This window comes from Dermacentor andersoni, chromosome 3 (genome assembly GCF_023375885.2).
Source record: "Dermacentor andersoni chromosome 3, qqDerAnde1_hic_scaffold, whole genome shotgun sequence".
In the NCBI taxonomy this organism is placed as follows: Eukaryota; Metazoa; Arthropoda; class Arachnida; order Ixodida; family Ixodidae; genus Dermacentor; species Dermacentor andersoni.
Window position 1 is genome coordinate 52,038,319 of NC_092816.1, and position 13,473 is coordinate 52,051,791.

At 42.2% G+C, this 13,473-nt stretch overlaps 1 protein-coding gene across 1 annotated transcript; it reads right to left on the reverse strand.

Annotated features, from left to right (window-relative positions):
- Nucleotides 1-1,392: 1,392 nt before the first annotated feature.
- LOC126548105 (mitochondrial fission process protein 1) lies at nucleotides 1,393-12,888 on the reverse strand. Its single transcript, XM_050196219.3, has 3 exons — nucleotides 12,676-12,888; nucleotides 11,828-11,955; nucleotides 1,393-4,526 (listed from the first exon to the last, which is right to left on the reverse strand). The coding sequence occupies exons 1-3, from the start codon at nucleotides 12,785-12,787 to the stop codon at nucleotides 4,224-4,226; spliced, it is 543 nt and encodes a 180-aa protein (XP_050052176.1). The 5' UTR covers nucleotides 12,788-12,888; the 3' UTR covers nucleotides 1,393-4,223.
- Nucleotides 12,889-13,473: the final 585 nt, after the last annotated feature.

The window sequence follows — 13,473 nt, forward strand, 5'->3', positions numbered from 1 at the left end:
TTGAGGGAATTTGCCAAAAACTTGTAAGTTGGAAAGAAATAGAACAGGTACAAAGGTCCCAAACTGCACCAAAAGCACTTCTGTAAAGCATCCATTCTAGCATACAAAGCAGATGAGTTTTGGATAATTTACAGCTTTTGTGGATTTACCCATGTTTATACAAGGGCTTTGCAAAAGTTCTATTCATAAATTAGTAATACAATTCACAGCAGTGTATGATGGATCAATTGGAATTTTGTCTGCTTTCGGTGCATTATGAAATGCAGTTCAGAGGATTCCGATATTGTGCTTGTTGCCAAGTTAATCGTACACTTTTTAGTTTTTTCCATTTTCAGCAATTTTTATAGAATGGTTTAAATAAGGAAATCCTATTCCTAGTCTTTTCAATGTAACAAACCTTATCAAAAATCAATGCAGTGGTTGCCAAGAAAAATGGTTTCTCCATACCCATGTTTAGACAGGGGCTCGCACGCTAAAGCATGCCACCAGAGTGGGACCTTTATGGTTCGATCAAGAATTTCAGTAGGAGTAAATTTTAGTAGAGAATGGATGCATGGAATTTACCCACAGCTGTTGGACATTTTCCCCCCTAGCTGCAAGTGGATAGAAATGTCGGAAACAAGCCTTGTGCACAGGTGTGTACGCCATGACTGATGGGGAGGGATTTAAAAAATTTTCAGCCATGTACTAGTGTACCGACTTGCAACAGACTAAGGCTGATGTCTGTTCAAGTCGTAGGTCAGGGTTCTCGCTCGTACTTTCCAATATTGTTGTAGGCTATGTACTCTTATTCATGTGCACTTGCTCGCATTCCTATGAGTCACTCATGTTCATACCCATTCGTCATTGACTTTTGCTCATTAACTGGCATTTATTGCTGTTTAACTACTGCTTGTAATCTCGTCCACTGGTACTCGCTAGCAACAACTTCTATTCATATGTCCACTCGCACCCTTGGTCACCCCAGTAACACTCGTGCCTACGAAGTGAGCGAGTCTGTGCACTTGCGAGTGGGCCAACCTATCGGAGGGCATACCGTAGTGGATGAGGATGCGAGCGTTGTAAAGAAGTTCCCGAGAAGATGGTTGGTGCTTGCTGCGAAAGCCTGCTACCGTTGCAGTAGCAAGTTCAGCTGCCGAGAAATCACTGGAATCGAGGCCCAGTAATTTCGAGCGATCACTTCTGCAAGATTATTGCGTGGCTTGGTACTGGACGTGTTGAAGCGTACAGCTGACCATGTTTCTGGCAATTTACAAAGATGGCAAGCTTGACACAGATCCGGGAATGCTGTTGGCCAGAAACACTCCAGTCTCACCAAGTGATGGCTCAGAAATACTCCCCCTGGCATTTTTTTTTAACCGTTGTCAATGTACATCAATGACATTTCATATCTGGGCATTAATAATCATTTTATTAGTTTCAGCAAATACTTGGCACATTGCAAGTGTGTTCCATGTCTCGTGAAACTAGAATAAAAAAAAGACCATCTACGTCCACAACTGTAAAAATGTACCTCGCTGCAGCACTTGGGTTAAAGGGCAGCTGCAGAGAAATTTCGTTGTAAGTTTGTTACAAATGAACTGTATACACAAGCGAAGCACTGTTGGGAAAGCTGCAGGGCTGGGAACTGGTTAAATTTAAAAATTGATGGCCCTTACCTAACACCTTGGCAGGCTTCATGGTAACTTCATGGTATGCAGTCATACCCAACTGTGACTCCTTTGGAAACAAATTCTTGGGATTTGCTTCAATGCATATGCAGCAAACAACCAAGGCGAAAAAAAAAGGTGGGGGGGGGGGGGGGGGGCAGTCACACGCAGTTGCTGCAACAATGAGTTTGCATATAGACTTTGTTCCCAGAACTGCGCGCACGTGCAACGGTTCTCGACATTCTGTGTGTTGGGTCATTTCTGGCAGTGGCGGCATTTCTTTCAGTTTTGATGTCAAAAAAACATCTAGTCCACTCGTATCTCGGGTGTAAAATTTTGCAGAGGGGCTGCTTTCTGTCTAACCACAAACGATCACGTTTACATTGCTAAAGATTTCATCGCATTTGGCCTTCAAGTGGATGATGAAATCAAGAAAAATGCAAGCTTTACAACATCATTTGGGCATACATTACTTCTCACCTGGTACCACTGGTGTTGAGTCAATGTGTGGAAAGACTGGTGACTGCAGGTTGCCCCAACTTTTTATGTGGGTAGCTGTTTACTGCTGTTGATTGCTGCTACATGTAGACATCTAGTGAACTTGCCAACAAGTAAAGAATGACAAATGCCGACCCAAAGCATTCTAAATATCCAGATGTTTGCTTACCCATATTTAGATGTGGGTAAGCAACTTTGTAAATACTGAAAGTCCACAAAGGTGCGTGTTGGGCAAAGTCTTACCAACAGCATCAAAAAGTGAAACACAATTTGTGTGGCAGACTGCTTCTGGCAGTAAAAGGGCTTCGGTCCAAGAAAAATTATTGCTAAGAATCTGCACATGTTCCAGGGATGGGAGTGCTGCACCAATTGCGCTATCTTGCACCAAAACACTAACTTCAAATGACACGCTAAATTTTTCAGGATGTTCGTGTTCAGTGGCAATCACACAGCCATGTGTTGGCTGGCATTTAGCCCTAGAAGCGAAGCTCAATCAATCCGTTTCAGCGTTGGTGTCCTTGGAGTGTGGGTGTGCTTGGTGGCGCATTGTAAGTTGGTCGCATTACGAATGTGTTATGTATGTCTCATGCGCTTGCGTAATATGAGGACCAAACTGACGCACCTTTTTATGGCGCAGTCGGGAAAGAAAGCTGTGCTCTCAGCTGACTGAATAAGTCGTACAGTCTGTTGTTAAACATTTTAAGGCTCACTTGGACGCCCTATTGGTAAGTCTGCGTCGATTGACCGTGAGCACCATGCGTGTAAAGTTAAAATATATTTCGCAAGTGCACATGAAAACTCTTGACCAGAAATATCCAATGGCAACCGTAAGCATCACTCTACTTTGCACTCTGGGTACTCTGTATTTTGCACAACCACACTGTACGAAATCGGACTTTTGGGGCTGCAAAACACAAACCGAGCATGTGATTTATCGGTTTTAGTCTACTGTAGCGGCTGAATGGTGGTTGTAAAGGGTCAGAGAATGCGTGATTGACAGAAGTTTCGTTCGCAGCTACGATGCTCACGGCGCGACTTGTGGAGATTAAGTCCGAAAATTTTAGAAAACCATTGTTTGGCATTTGAAATATTGGTCACCACTTTACACTGAATTTATGGGGCAGCCCTAATAATCGAGCTCGTGTAAAATATTGGTCGGAAAGCCACTGAACACTTTTTCCCCTTTATTATTTTCATAAATCTCCAAGTTTTTGTCTTCTTTCTTCTTGCCAAGTTATGTGGAAAACTGGCAAACATGCAGTGACGCATTTATTCTTTGGTGCTCTGCTATGCCAACTGAATGTCGCCAAGAAATTAAAAGATAACTAAGTACATTACGTGAACGGCATTCACTGTATGTTGATGGGTGGTGTTCATGGTTGTCACAATCCGCATTTCCTTCTCATTGTGCATGAGTAAGTCTAAAGAGCTAACTTCATCAACTTGCCCGATCGACGAGGTGTCAAAGAAAAAGCTGTAGAGGATATTGAAACATGAGCAATAACTGGATTTAAAGCTACCTAGGGTTTGCATTATCCAATAAGCGAGATAATTAATGTTAGCTAATTAAACTTAAATAATAGTTGCTTGTGCACAATTAAAAAAAAAAAAACTCGAATAGCAGTAACAAATGCCTATCAACAGACAATGGGTTTTAGCGTAAATCCCTTGATTATATTTTTTTTTGGCCACATCTAGTTGGCATGCCCGGTATGCACCGTAATAATGGTTGCTGAGGGACTAAAAAAATTTTTTTTTGTCGGATGTACAACATTTCTTTCCTTCAGTGAACTTTCCTCCAACTAGTTTGCCTTAACCTAATAGTGTTCAGCAAAGCCAAATAATGAACATCTTTTCTTGATTTGCCTGTATTTCACTCATGTTGAGCCTTACCTAGTATGCTCCAAAACGAGCAATTCCTGCTCCAAACCTGCTCCAGTGTGGCAAATTTGCTCCTCACAGAGCTGCTCGAAAACCCCCTTGGCCGCTTCCATCCCTGGTATTCCATTCTATGAATGTACCAAACAGATCTTTGAACTATTCAGAAGTATTGCTCGACGCTAACTGAAAAAATGGTCAATCGGAAGACTCCTTTGTGAGCACCCACTGACGAAGTGTCTTGTCCATGAGCACATGAACACCGTGGTCTATGGGTGACACGATGAACGGTATGCAGCCCAGACCCACACCAGTTGTAGTCCACTTGGAGGCATTGAGCGACAGGCTCGAGTATCGCTTGAGCAGAAAGAGTGACAGCGCGCACACCCTGTTGATTGTGAAGCCAGGTATGATGACAGAGGCCAGGGCCTGCCAGACCAATGTGTCGACGGCCGTGTTGAGCAGCTTCCTCTGGTGCGATTTTGCGTCCGGGCATTTGACCTGGAAGAGAATTGTGCATCTGTCAGAATTAAGAAATCGCAGAGCTCCCACGTGCAGGGATTAAACCATTTGGGACTAAACGCACTCTGCCAACAACGGCACACATCGAAACTCAAATTTCTTTTTCCAAGTCTACGTCAACAATCGTGGCTTGCTGGAGGATTCTTATCCACTTCTTACAAGCCAATTCAGATTGGCTTGTAATAAAGTAACAGCGCGCTCATTTGAGTAAGAAAAAAAAGAATACTACACGAACTTGACAACTGAAAATTTCGGTAATTCACAAGTAACACGGCGTATTATAAATTCTGTTCTTAAACCCCCTGCAAACTCTTACACCATGCCAGACTTCGGGGCTCTCGGAGTATGATTAAACACCCTTGTTTTGATATTTTAATACCCACTTTTGCATATCAGGCTCTCGGCTAATGGCTATGGCTGTCAACGAACAGTACACTCTGCATACCCTCCTCGCAATCCTAATAGATTTAAGTTTACCAACAGCTAGCGGAATTGTAAATATATATAAATGGCCCTATGCCAGTCAAGTTTCCAGTCAGTTGTGACAACATACCTTCTTTGGTGCTCAAAGAATGCATCAATATCGTTTGTGTGCCTTTAGAAAAAATACTTATTTTATACATCTACATATCCGGACCTTTTTAAGTTCACACACTTTACGACAAATTCAGACTATATTGCACATATGCTACCACTCTTCTGAAGCCTAAATATCGTGCCGTTCACCACTCTGATTATAAAACTGCACTAATTGCCCATTATAGTATAAGCACCAACAATCCAGTGTGCTTATCACATTTCTTATGTTCTCGCTATGAAAGTTGTAACAAAGTAAAAGGCAATTGCCTTACTAAAAAAACAAAAATATGTCTACAATAAGAGGCAACTTGCAGCCAATGGAGTCACCGAATGGAATAACCTTCCACTAGAACTAAAACAGAGTAAGAATATCTCCTTGGCATTGAAAAGACATTTCCTAAGTAATATACAGCCACTTGACATATTAACTGCTGAAAGCCATTTTTTTCAAAACGAGTAACCATTTTGAATTGACTACCATGTATGATTGTGTTGTACACTACACTCTGTACGTATGTAACAATATGTGTACTATTGGTATGAAACTTACCAGTATAATTGCAGGAAACATTTGAAATAGTATTGCGGTGTAACAATCATGTTATAATTAGTTTTTAAGTGTTATAATGTTAATAAAAATATATTTGTATGTATCATTATAGTTTTGTTATGTGACATGCTCTTTTTCATAATTATGCCTGAATGAACCCCAACTTACATCAGGCTAGGGATTCAGATGCATTACTGCAATTCCATTTTTGTGAATTGTTTTATGTCGATAAAATTCAATTCAATTCTGCCACCCACAGGTTGTCACGAATAAATCACTGAAGTAGGGGTGTGCAAATATTCAAATACGAATTGAATAGTGTTTGCTATTCGATTCGAGAGTAAAGAAACTGTCAAATATTCATTCCACTTGAGATCGATATTCTATTTAATATTTGAAGGTCATTTTCCTAACGTACTTGTATACGATTCGAAAGTTTCGTTACACAAACACCCCTGCTCTAAAATTATACAGCCATACTTTTCCAGAACACATCATGGTCCTCTCATAGATTGAAAATGGCTCCTTCATGAACCTCATGGATTTAAAAGATCATGGATTGCGCTTTTCGTCATCTACCTTCTTTGTGGAGCAATAATACATTGGCCCGACGAGCAGCATGGATGTCCTTAGCACGTTAGCGCAGCATGCTTCATCATGGCACACTGCTGCCTTAGCTTTGTAACTATTCTCATTTTCTTTCCTCTATCTTTTTTTTTCATGATGGAGCGATAGCGAGGGGTATGCGCATTGCTGGAATGGTGAAACACTCCCTATTTATTTCTCCAGAGCGCTGTTCCAGCTCCGGCTTGCGTGTTGAAACTCAAACTGAATGCCATAGTACCTGTGTTTATTCATTAGAAGGGTTTCCTAACCCATGTGGAAAACCGCTGTCCCAACTGATAGACTCCTTTGTCTACTTATTGTAATGAACAATTCAAGAAGTTCAGAGACAACCATTTAGTGTGGGCCAACGTGTGCCCGGCAAGTAAATAAAAAGATGACTATAGTGTTCCAAGCAGGAGATCAAGAATGCCTTCTCTTTTTTATCTCGAGCGGCACTTCACCTCTTCTTCTTCTAGTATCCCCCGACAACAGTCACATACGATGCGAGTGTATACGGTGAATGCACATGCCATTATGTCTTAGTCTGTTTTTTCACCAATACACCGTTGTCCTCTTCTTGGAGGGTGCACAAACCTGCATGCATTATTTAAAGATGGTTTCTGTCTTGCATCATTATTCCCCCTCCAAGAACGCATCGTCTCGATGCCCGTCTCTGTACACGTGATCACTTTCCTTTTAATTTCGGCATTGTGATGAACGTTCGGCATTCTTCGCAATCAGCACTTCCGTGCTGACAGAGCAAATGCAGAAAACAGGAAGATGGATGATGGACTAACCTAAGCTACAGTATTCAAGCACACATACTACAGCACATGGAGTAAGCTACGGCAGCGAGGCTCGAAGAGTGTACGAGGCGGCCATTTTGAAATGCCGATGGCCATATGGTAACTCAGATTTATGGTCGTACTCGATGCTAACACACACACAATATTTGAGCCCGTTTTATCGGGAAAGAATGCGCATTAGATTCGACTAAATGCGGTATATGTTTTTGCCGTGAAGAAAATTGTCCGTGTGTGGCCCTTTTCTTTTTTTTCACTAGCGAAACCAGCTTCTCTAGTCCATATTTTTCTAGCAATGCTACTGCTCGTTTCTTCGTATCCTGCGGGTTACCATTTACTTCTTTAAAACACTTGTGCATCACGTCCCAAGCTTTATCACAGTACACCTTATCTGGCAACACCACGAGAAAGCCTTCTTTGTCCAATTTTAGTACCCGCAATTCTTTTGAGTACAAATAGTGAGCCATCGGTCCTACACAATGTCGTTGGTTTCTCCTGCTTTTGTAGGAGGAGAAAACAGTAACAGTAAATTGTAGAAGCTTGGCAGTAAATTGTAGAAGCTTGGCACATATCTAAACTACAGGGAGCATGTGTTAGCCATCCGTTTGTTGCTTTGTATGACAGTGAAATTAACTTGCTCAATATTAGACGATAGTGTGTAAATTATGACCCCTTTTATGAGTGTTGTTATCACGTGGAATGGATGCTCTGTTGCCCATGCTTGGTGATCATGTGATGGAAAAGAAAGAAAAAACTGCGCTGGTCTATATGTCCTTTTCTTGTTGTCTTCATTCAGTGTGTACAAAACTTTCCACAATGAAGTCAAATCAACTAGCCCGCCTTTAAGTCTTATTACAGGACAAAGCATTTGACGATGACAGCACTTCCCCGTGTTGAATACTGTGTCCTGCATTTACGTTGTCACCCAAGCACAATGAAAAGTCACCAACAAACCAATCCATCACGTCTGTGTCAACAATAAAGTTGTTGCTACCTGGTGGTAGCAGTATGTATGTGTATAACAGTATGGCAGCCAGAAACCTAAGAAGGTCATTGGTCACTTCAGTCGCAGATTTATGTCTGCAACTTGTGCAGCTTTCAGCATACTGATTGATTTGATTAATTGAATGATCGATTGACAGTACACTTGTACATGCAGCAGAAAGAAAGGTAAACAATTAAAATGACAATTACTCCATTCAAAATGTAATTCAAGATTCATTTATTTCTCCAAGAGAAAAAGGCCGGGGACAAAAAGCTGTCTTGAAGCAGCTTGACGGTGTCCGGGGCCCATTTACAAAATGGCAGCAGTGAAGGGAAAAAAAAGGTACAATTTGACATACATCATGAATCAAGGAACCATACACAATGCAGAATTACAATTAAACTTAATGTAATTGACTACATTAACCAATCACTACCCCGCGAGAGTAACGGAGGAATTGCTAAAACACAACTGATTACATGTACATTACGTTCCTCATAGACTTTACTAAAATTGCACAAATTCAGTAAATTTAATGAGCTAGCCTGGCTCTCTCAGTGCATTCTCTGCAGTCATTCACACATTCTTTATCTTCACCAGCAATCACTTTTCAGAGTTTTTGACGGTCACCTTCTCTCCATTTCTTGTTAGGATGTCAGAGGTGACACTTAAATCTTTCTAAACACGAATAACTTGAGGACGATGTTCAGTGGTGTAGCCAGTGGGGTACACTGGGGACGTGCACCCCCCCGCCCTCCTCCTAAATAAAAATTTCTGGCTAAGTCACTGCCGGTGTTGTGACATATGGACACTTTGTAGACAAGATTCTGGTTGTGAAATGATTGTGGTTGCATGCAACTTTTAGCAAAAAGCTGAATAAGAAATTTTCCATAAGTGATTTCCTGGCATCTGCCATTTAAAAGGACACTAAAGGTAAATATTAAGTCAAGCTAAAGTGATAGATTAGTCCTCGAGTATCTCTAAGGCGTCAATATTATTGCAAACAGCCTTAATTATAGAGAAATTGAGGTAAGTGCAGGACATGATAAGAGATTTCCCCGGGGCACTCAAGTACTTGCTGGATGACGAAAGCATTCCTCAGTTAAATTCTGTCACTAGTACTCGACCACTCGTTGCACAAAACATCCTTGTATTGTATTATAAGACGAAATGCTACTTGTGGAGTTCTATTTCACTTATAAAAAAAGAACTCATTGAAATGACCCTGACAACGACGCGGGCGGTCAAAAGATTTTGTTTTAGCTCGACTCCGCGCCGCCCACGCTTTCGCATTTCAATAGTTATCACGTAGTGCTGTGCTGGTTTTGCTGGCTCAAGAAACTCGCACGAACTGCAAGTATCAGAGAATTCAACTTTCATGTGATGTCGAGGAATGCCCGAACAGTCTACGCCACTTGACCAAAGGGCAGCTGCAGCGGTGAATCCGCCACTATGTCTTGACTCGGTGCCGCCGTCTGTCGGGCGCCGCTTTACTCACCGACGGCAGCGACGGGGGGTGATGGCATATGCAACTTCACCACTCCCCCAGTTGGGTGGCAGGAGACTTGAATTGCGATAAAGGTATTCGGACCCTTCAGATGCAATTTTCTCGTAAACGAAGTATTTTCTTGGCATGAAATAAGCGTTTCGAGGTTTCTGGAATGGTATTTCAACAGTCCACATTGACTTAGTATTTGCCTTTAGTGTCCCTTTATGTGGTACTGCTATGGCTCCATGACTCTGGAGTTATAGCAGCATTGGTTCTTGAAATTTGTCGCCCTACATCTGGTGAATGGAATGTCAGAATGACTAAACATATACTAAGCATGTGTTTGAACATGCACATCCATGAGGCTGCTGCATGGCACGATTGCAGCTATACAATGTAGTTCCTGCCAAATTCGAGTGCTTAAAGCTATGTTCCTGTTACAGCTTGTCTCATTAATAAACTAGCTGGTTACATATAAATGGTTACTGAAAAAAGTAACTGAATTACGGTTAGTGTTATTGAAAAAAATGTAATCGATTAAAGTAATTAATTACATGTAACTCGTTACATACAAGTCTGCTTGAATGCCAGGCTAAACCCACATGTTGCAACATTACCACCTGAACCAATGATGTTCATGGCATTTCTTTAATTACTTTCACATCAGCTGGTGTAGGGCTCAGTGCTAAATGAAAGTGATGCCATTGAAAGTGGCAAAGAGCATGGCCTCTGGTATGCACACACTGCAACCTCACTGTCAAGTAGATTTTTGTTTACACAGCAAAGGATGGAGATACCTTGCCCTAGAAAATTGGGAAGTCGGTCAAGGATCAGTGGCCAACACACCAGAACTGGCTTTCCACAACTACGCGTCAAAATTTTCTCACTGTGGCTGAAGCTGAAAGCCATTAATCATTAAAACACACCCCTTCTGCTTTTTCTATTTACCCGACCACCGTGCAGAAATGATGACACTTAAATGCCGATCTGACCACGCATCTTCGAACATAGCAAAGCCTTCAGCATGCCGCTGTGCTTGGAGAAGTTAATTGGACATCATTAACATTTTTTATTCTAACCTGGTTCATCATGCATGCTGGTCTCTATTGTCTTCCTTTCCTCTGCCTCTTTCTCTCATCTATGTTTTTTTACCGTGTGGTTGAGAAAGGCATTCTTCTAACCTCTAACCGGATACTTCTTTGTTGAACTTCCTGTCTTTTTGTATCACCATTTTCTCTTTTGGATTGTGCCACCACATGACTGCACTTCCTTGGCCTTTAACTGTGCTTTCAACTATCTACCTCGATGTGACACAACTGTACTGTGTCGCGTCTGGATGGGTGCTGTTGTTACAAGCGCCTACTGCTTTTGCATTAGCATGATAGACATTGCCTCTTGCAACTTGTGTGATTGCAACGAGACCATTGCATGTATCTGCATCTACTGCGCTTCTTTTGATGATGGAAAACAGACTTTGCCTGCCAGTTTAAGCCAACTTCACAATAGGGTGTTCACAGAAGAAAAAGATATTGGGACCGTGAACTTTATCGTCATCCGCACAGGAAGACACCAGAGCACTGCTGTACTTTTTTAAAAACGACGGGGCCCTGAGAAACCTTTTGAAAGCACGGCCAACACTATTGTATGTGCATCAGTCCTTATACCTTACCTTTTTGTCTTGCTTCCTTCTCCTCAACTACAGGATAGCAAACAAGGTGCAACTTGGTTTAACCATCCTTCCTTTCCTTCTCTTTCTCTCTCCTTACCCGAACTTTGTCATCATGCAAGACGGCTTGGGCAGGAAACTCATTGCTTAAGTGAGGTCATCGAGCAATAAACTTATGGATGTTGTCCAACACTATGGCTAGTCTTGCCTGCCTCATGAAACGTAAGCAAGTATTATAGTGAAGGAACCAGAGTGCTTGCTACACGTGTCAAAAAGAAAGTCACAATATACAAATGAGTAACAATGGTTGTACATAATTGGGCATGAGATACTTTGGCCAAGAAACTGCAAATTTTTGTGCTGAGTGATTGCATATGTACTATTAGTAAACAGTAATCATACAATGTATGTCGCTACAGCCAACGTTTTGGCAAGGGGACTTGTTAGGGCAGAGTAGGCTAGACAAGTTCCCTTGTCTGATTGTACTGTTCATCAGGTGTGTTTCTTTCCTGTAATACTGTCTTGTTTCCCTATTTGCATTACAATGTGTTACATGACGAAAACTGAGAACTTCGTAATAGGTTAGTGATGCTCATACATACCTTGTCAGCCTTAAGAACCTTGTCCGTGGTGTCAGCCACGACATAGGCACTTGCTACTGCGTAGGACAGGCGGACGACATTGACGTGAACTATGGCCCGGAAAGCTTCTCCTACTTCATTTGTATAGCCTGAAAAAAGAAAGAAATGTAACAGATAGGCTAATATATGCCACACATATATGCCAATGCACGTGACAGAAGAGAAACGTGGGTCTGCTTCTGCAATAAGAAGGCATCGCAAGATTTCGATGCACTGGATATAAACGGGGAATTATGAGCTGTACAGATCTGCATATGCACACAGTGTGAAAACATGTTCATCTGGTCGTTTTGGATTTAGAATTATTGCGAAATTTTCACGCGTGAGTGCGGTTATGTAAATATATCTGGAGTCACCAAGTAATAAAAAGTTCGCTGCATAAACCTAGAAATTTGACAATCAACCGGCTCAACCGTTGCACCGTTTTCACACACAGCCTCGTTAAAAACGACGTTTCCTGCGGCTCATCATTGAAGTAGGGTACAAACGGAACACGGGTAATTCAGCTTTTAGACGGAAAGGTATGACGATAACGCACCTACATTATTCATAGGAGACACGAAGGCGCAAATAAAGAAAGCTACGTTCCACTTTCAACAGGCCACATTTCATTATGCGTAACCTTCCGGAAGTCTTTAACGGCGACGTACCCTTTGTTCACTTGTATTCCCATCGCTATTATAGGTTACGAGAGAGTTTCCTCGTCGGATACGCTCGTTGATTTTCCCGCACGTGAGGAGCATGCCTTTGCAATAATCATCGCAACGTTTGTTCAAAAGAAAAAAAAAAGGGGGGGGGGGGAGACATACCTAGCAAGCGAACAGGCGTATCTCTGAATATGTCGGTCACTGGTACCGTCGATTTCTGGGAGTGCACCATTTCAGAGTTTGTCTTCGCGTCATTTGAATCTTTCGCAGCCATTCCGGGCGTCTGCACCAAGAGCGCGTGCGGCTTTTCTCCCGAGTGTTCCAGGTGTTCCTCAGTTTCGCGTGCTTGCGTCACGCGCTGGGTCAAAAAGACAAGTCAAGGACGCGTTGCCAAGGTGACACAATGAGTTCTTAATATATGCACTATAGCCCAAAATATCTGTTACATTATTTAAATTTTTTTTACAGTCGTAGATGTTGCTGATCTGAGATGACTCGAGCAGCCAAGCGCCTGTGACTTTGCTAGCGCCTTGCTGCGTCCACTAGTGCACCGTGCACTAGTGCAACACAAGTCTCGGAAGCAAATTGGTTGAAATCTTGGAGGCCGTGTATCATGAAAAGGACCTGGAAGGGTTTTGAAGCTGACTGACAGATGGCGACACAAACACAAAGGGAGCGTTTGCGCGGGATATTTGCCAGCAACCTTCTGCCGGCATTGTGATCGAGAGTGAGAAAAACTTTACTCAACACCACGGTGTACGAATAAAGTGTATACTATATACTCTCGGTTTACTTCTTACACCGTGCTCAACACGGCGCCCTGTCCGTGGCTGTGGCAGCTGTGACTTCCAGTCACGCGTCACCGAAGCGAAGACGCAGTCTTGAACAGAGAAGTGTTTCTCTGTCTCCGCTCTACAGCTAGCCACCGTATACGCTGTGCTATGTATGATTACTAGAGAC